The sequence below is a fragment of the Formica exsecta genome, unplaced genomic scaffold, assembly GCF_003651465.1.
Source record: "Formica exsecta isolate Colony F162 unplaced genomic scaffold, ASM365146v1 scaffold201, whole genome shotgun sequence".
NCBI lineage: Eukaryota > Metazoa > Arthropoda > Insecta > Hymenoptera > Formicidae > Formica > Formica exsecta.
The window spans coordinates 1304315-1311402 of NW_021849308.1; the positions used below are offsets into that span (position 1 = coordinate 1304315).

The window sequence follows — 7088 nt, forward strand, 5'->3', positions numbered from 1 at the left end:
TTATCTAGATTCCATTTGGAATCTTACACCTCTCTTTCTTAATTCTTCGTCGTGGCGTCGAAGTTTATTAGCTCTTTTTTACTTTCTCGAAAAAAATTTCGTTTTATATTTGTTACCTGAAATAAACCACCGTTTTAAATCAGTCGAATATCTTTGAAAGTCTTTTCTAAGGACAAGTTTAAAATGTGAAACACAAATTTGATTTTTCGCTGAAAATTTGCATAGTAAATTAGCATAGTTAATAGCCTTCATGCACTCATTTTGTAGTCTGTTCTATATTTTCGCATTACATACTGATATATACATACGTATATTCGTATATCCGTATATATATATGTAGGAGACAAAAATAATGGACATATTTTATGTAGATATTTACAGTTTTTATTTCGATAATCAGTTCTTTCCTAAATATTTCATCATTTATATTTTGACAATTGTAAAACAACTATATAAAGCAAATGTAGGATTTTAAGATTATTATAAAATTATTACTGGCATCATTGCCAGTGTTATCACTGGTTATTTAAATGCGCATGAATATTTCTACAATAAAAAATTCAACAATCAATAATTAACTTCTATTAACAAATATAGCATTTGTGATCAAAATAATTTTCAAGATCGTTACCTTTCTCAAATGCTTTGTTATCATATGAAGAAAATAATGAATATTATCATATTCTCACTTGTCGTGAAAATTTATATTATAAAAAGATAACTCTTCATTCAAATTTAAAATTAAATTCTCTCAATATGATATAACAAGATGTTTCTTCCAAATATGACAGTGTCTATGACACACATATATAATTGTTACAATATAAATTAACCATACGAAGGAGACAAAAGGCAATCTAATTTAATATAAATTATTTATCTCGAAAATTATTTCTATCAAAGTTATAATTTAAGTATTGTGGAATAGAAAATTTTACATATGATCGATAATAATAAAGAAGTCGAATTGTCAGAAATCTAAAAATGATGAGAGAGAGAGAGAGAGAGAGAGAGAGAGAGAGAGAGAGAGAGATTTATTTCAACTATTTTATTATTCCTGCTTTACATTTTTTTTTTTAATTTTAACTTGCCAAATTTTGAAAAATATTATTTGAAAAGCTAATTTTTTCTACAAAAAAAGAAAAAAAAGAAATGGGATGCGTAATAAAGATAAAGTAAGATTTTCGGTCGGATATACATAATATTGTATTATGTATAGATTTGCTCGATTGAATCGATCGTTTTAGATATTGTCGCCGTTCGTAATGGTCATGCGATGAAATTTAATCAGGTGCTTCTTCAGCATCCACTTGTGTCGGATCTTCGTACCGCACACGGGACAACTGTACTGCGGATCCTTTCCACACTCCTCTCGTTCGTGTCTGATTAACGATTGCATCCATCTGTACTCTTTTCCACATGTCGAGCAAAAGTGTCTGCCCAGTCTCTTATAATAGTCTGACGTATTGTATTGTGCCGAATCTGGAAAAAACAACAGATGACACGTTAATGCATTCGAACGCGACATATTGAGACATCTGCGGATCTATTCTCGTGAATTAAATTATGTGTATCTTATGTTGTCGTTCTTCTGATGACATGTTAATTGACTAAATTTGTATTGCTAAAATTTATATCATCTTCAGTTTGGCCGTATCGATCGTTTTATTAAATTATTTTTTTTAATCAATAAGTGTCACAAACATTTAAATGTCTTTTCCTTTTTAGTTCCTTATCCCATACAATTATTATTGTTATCTCTTGTTAATATATTATATGCATATTATTATTATATCACAATTTTGATATCCAATACCATCCTCTCACAAAATATTTAAAGCTTTATTTGTATGTATGTAAAAAAATTATTTTCAATATATCCTCGTTTTCATAAATGCATAACAAAAAATATAATAAGACTACAACTGCAAAAATCATACATATAAATTTCTACTAAATTATAGGAACAGCAATGTTATTAACAAAAAATGCAGATCAGAAAAAGTACCAATGCTATATTTTCTACATTGTAAAATGTTAAATTTCAACATTTAGAAAATCGCGTTCTATTATTTTACACACAATTCTACGTGCTCTCTTATATGATAAAATTCATTGCCGTTGACACATTTACAATAATAAGCAGAAAACAATTATTGTTAGATAAACATTTACAGTTTATATATCGTTAGAGTTTATGATATAATATTGCTTGTTGATTTTTTTTTTAAATATACCGCATACAATATTTAATCTCTTTACATTTCCGTATTTTTTTATTTTTCATTATTTATAAATCATATGCCACCACATATTGCAGACGCATCAATTTACGCACCTTATCGACGTTTAAATCTTTCCCCTGCAAATTTTTTCAAGTTCTTCCATGACATGCGCGGCGCGCGTATATCATTCGTATACTGCACTCCACTACACAAAATCTTATAGATAGAAATTTTACTACATAAATTTTTTTCTAACACACGCTTTTTCGGTGTTGCTTTAGAAAATGATGGATTATACACAGGTACAAAAAACTATGACTGGTACACACAATTACACGTATAATTCTATGTGCCGTTGTGCGCGGCGATAAAAAGCTATAATCTTATATTCATTGCTTGATATCTTTATATTTAAGAATATTCGCGCGGACACACAAATAATTTTCGTGTATTCATAAAAATTATGTATTACACATTAATATAATCGCTTTTCAAACTGTTTTTGCTATTTTAAGCAAGTAAATTTGTCATAGCTTATATTATATATAGTCAATCTTCCGATAAAAATTTCACTAAATTTCTTATCTTAAATATATACCTATATAAGATTGTCCTGTTTTTTATTTTCTTCTTAAATGAACAACATATACATATAAATACCTCTATAAAAATATCTTTCTTTAAATAAAATCAGTAGTTAAGATACAATTTCTCCTAAATCCAATTGCGCTTTTAAAAAAGGTAAGCATATTTAGTGAAGTAAATACCAAGAAGAGAAATTGCCAAAATATAAACGTTCAATGCTATTAAATCATAATAAATTTTCGAAGAAACCATCATGCAGTTTTTTGCGAACAATAATAGAATACCAAAAGTTGTAAAATCATTGTTATAAATCTTTTTCTTATCAAATATGTGTTATTCACACAATGTTTATGGCCACCTTCCTTAAATAGATCATCGTTTTTAGGAACACATATTATATATATATACATATATATATATATAATAATCATTTTTTACGAACTAAATTATATTATTTTGACTTCTTGTTTCGCGCGAGATAATTTGATTATTTTATGTTTTAAAATAAAATAACATCTAATAAAAAAATATAATTATTTAAAAATCGTTTGAAACGTAAATAACGCGATGCAAATCTCTCTCACACACACTATATAAATAATCGTCGAGAAATAAAGAAATAAACAAATAAAAAAATAAAAATTTTATCGCAAATATCAGTCGTTTTTTGATGTCTAATCTTATAAATAATCATACCTATACTCGATCAATCAAATAATATCAATAATAGAACATTGTGAGCAATTTGTATCGTTCAGGTATAGGAATCGCATTCTCAAAATAGTTTAGAGTTTTTTTCGATAACGGATTCCATCTGAGACGCAAAAAAACTAATTCTCCTATTTATGAACGTTGTTCTCGTGGCGTAGGAGATAATCCTTGCGCCGGAATTTCCTGCCGCAAAGCGTACAATTGTGTTTCGGCAACACGCCACAACCTTCACGTAGATGCCTCGTCAAGGAATCCGTCCACGTATAACGTTTGCCACACTTGTAACACGTAAATGGTCGATCGTAGTTGACGCGGCAATGCTCCCTCTTGGATTCTGAAACAGGTCGCAGAAAGGCCGACTGTGAGATCGCTGATTTCGTCGACAGCCTCTTAACTTTTACACATGGCTCGCGATAGATGTATCGGTTTTCTAGAATCGATTATTTTGTATAAAATGAATAGTCGATAAAATGCTAGTAGGAAAGCTCATCAAGGCTTAACTTTATTTATATTTTTTATATATTATAATTTTATTCGTAAAAAGCTCAAATATTTTTACGGGATTTAAATTTAACTCATTACCGGTATTTAATATTTTTAATATAGCAAATTTTATGTTATAATTTAAACGTACATAAATCGTAGAAATTTCGATGACCAAAAATTTGCAACTCTGAAAAATAAAATTGCATAGAAATATTTTTTAATATCTTAAATTTGTTATAATTGTAATTTTATTGATCCGTATTTTTTTCAGATCGATTCGCTATAGGATGTTACTTTGACGCATGCTAGGTTGAATGGCTAGATGTCAAATTAAAACACTAATCAAGTAGGGAATATTTAATAATATAATAGTTAATATTTTGTGTATAAATTTCTTCACACACAGATTACTATCCGGATATCAATAAATGTTAATCATTCCATTATTATATTGCTAAAAAAGCTAATAACTGTTATTAATTTCAAATAATCTATGACAAAAGTAATGCATCTTATATTCATTAATTTAGATAGCTCGTATGATGGAATTTCTCGCTAAATTTTCGAATTATTCCTCATTTAATCAAAACTTACATCAGTTAAATCATAGCTTGGCAATCCACAATTGACAGCAATATTATTTGCATATTTTCCTAAAGAATCGTGTTTAGTTGATAATATATACATATTTCATTCTGCAAAGAAATTAAAATGAGAATATTTGACTGAGAAAATAAGTAAACATTAAAATATTGAATTAAAAAGCGTTCTTTTCTTCTTATCTCAATGTAATTCCATCCAAAAATAGATCTAGCGGTAGACTTCGGCAGACTAATTAATAAGTTATAAATATTAACAGTATAATAATAAGTACAATAAAAATATACGTAAATATATATTTATTTTTGATAAAAGCGAAATAAAATATAGTGATAGTAAAATATTTTTTTCTAGATATATGTGTGCGATAAAGATTTCTTTTTCACACATACATAGATTTAATAAATAATAAGTAGAAAAAGTAAAATAAAATAATCCACTAAATATAATATTGATAAATATTAATGTAATATATTATCACAACATTAATATATTATTTCGTGAAATAATCTTATTCTTTTTTATGTACGTTCTTTTTAGAGTTATCTCGTAAAATATTCCGAATATAGGCATAAGCAGTTTAAGAGGTAATTAATGATCGTATCTTTTTTGTGCGAGAATTGATAATTATTTTGAGATACAGTTCCATCACTGAATCGGTTTTTTCTTGTCTTCCATTCAATAAGTCTTCTCATTATCATGATCATGCATCATTAATTTAAACGAAACATTATTATGACAAATAGAGCACAATCCATATCTTCCTTTATATAATGTGTATATCATTATTTCAGCATATTTTCCGGGAAGATCCCGCTAGTAATATTATTTGCTGCAATCCGTATACTTGCTCTCGTGTCATTGTATTTCTCACGTAAATATCCATAATCAAATGTTAAATATCGTAACTGTTGTCACAATTTTTGCATCGGTAGAAATCGCTCTCATTTCTCCTTCCGGCATCGAATGTCCATTCTGAAACGTCATTTAATCTTTATTAATACAATCAAAGACTATCTATTTAATGCGCTTACAAACAATAGGATTTTTTCTCTCTAGGCACATTGGTAAAGTAATTTTCATTCATTGCGTGTATGAAAAAAAAAAGAAAAATAATCAAAGATCTGAATTTAACGGTTGTATCGAAGAATAGGAAGCTAATAACCAATTTTTAATTTGAACTATGATTGTTTCTTTTATATTCTTTCCTACAAGATACTTTAAGTTTGTTATCAACAATCTATAGTAATCATAAAAAGATTAACATAAAAATAATAGACATTTAGATGCTTCTTGACATTATTGATTAACATATGATAGTGAAATATCAATATAACTCAAGATATTGATTTATTGCAATAAAATAAAAAATATTTAATCAAAAAAATAAAATATATGCGTGAAAGAATAAATTTATTCAAAATAACAATTAAATCGAATCGCATGTTAGTTACTATTAACTCGCGTATTAATTATTTCATTAATATCATCTTGATGTCTTACAGAGCAACCAGGATTATACTATTTAACAATTTATAATATATCACATAAAACAAATGTATCTAATGATACATTTGTGTAGATAATAGATGCTCTAGAATGAAATCAATGAAAAAAATGTTTATTTATTTGTAAATTATAATATTTTACGTAATTTTAAAATATGATAAAAAATGTGATAAAATTGGTTCTATGATCGAGAAGGATATTAATTATGGCGAATCATTAAATTAATAAGTACCAATTGCTCATGACATTTATAAAACAGAAATAATTCGTATCTTTATTTTATTTTTCTTACAAAAACAACAATGCATTGTATAAGCAACATGAACAATAAGCTCGATAATTATATAATTATGTATACATAATAGTTTATATAATTATAGGAATATCACTCTTTTTTATCTCACCGTTGGCATCTTTAAATTCGAGGCCGTTACGTATGACATTATGTTAGGATAAAATAACAGTTTAATCATAAGAAAGTTGTATTCACTTGTCTGCTACATTGATTATCAAGCTGAATATTAAAGATATTAAGAAAATTTTAAAATTCACACAGGTAAATTTAGAGCGAATAATCTTTATATTTTATTTTTTATAGTGGCACGGAGAAAGTTAATATTATCATTACTATCATAAGACACAGTCGTGGATACATCTTTGCTCTATAAGTATTCAACAGTGATGGTAATTTGATGTTAAAGCTAAAAGTGTGTTTAAACTCTAAAATTTAATACAATAATTGTAGGATAAGTGAGCTAAAAATATTATTGAACAAATCAAATATTTTCGTCAATCTCAAAAAACGCGCACTATAAAATAAATTAAGTTATTTTACATGATGAGTCAGTCGCTTAGTAAGGCAAGAAGTTTTTAACATGTGATGCATTCTTTTATATAAGAAAATTCAGATTATTAATTCTTTCTATTTTAAAAGTAATAAATATAATTTCTATTATTCAATAATTTCTAAAA

At 26.8% G+C, this 7088-nt stretch overlaps 1 protein-coding gene across 6 annotated transcripts in view; it reads right to left on the minus strand.

The window, feature by feature from the left end:
• The window catches only part of LOC115234691 (longitudinals lacking protein-like), a 272992-nt gene that overhangs the window by 25008 nt on the left and 240896 nt on the right, over nt 1-7088 (minus strand). Inside the window, exon 7 of one of the 6 annotated variants that reach the window (XM_029805977.1) lies at nt 1202-1482. The exons of the other annotated variants lie outside the window; for them this stretch is intronic. Coding sequence (XP_029661837.1) covers nt 1244-1482 — 239 coding nt within the window. The 3' untranslated portion in view covers nt 1202-1243. Of the gene's footprint in view, nt 1-1201; nt 1483-7088 lie in introns of those variants that run through there. 6 annotated transcript variants of the gene reach the window in all.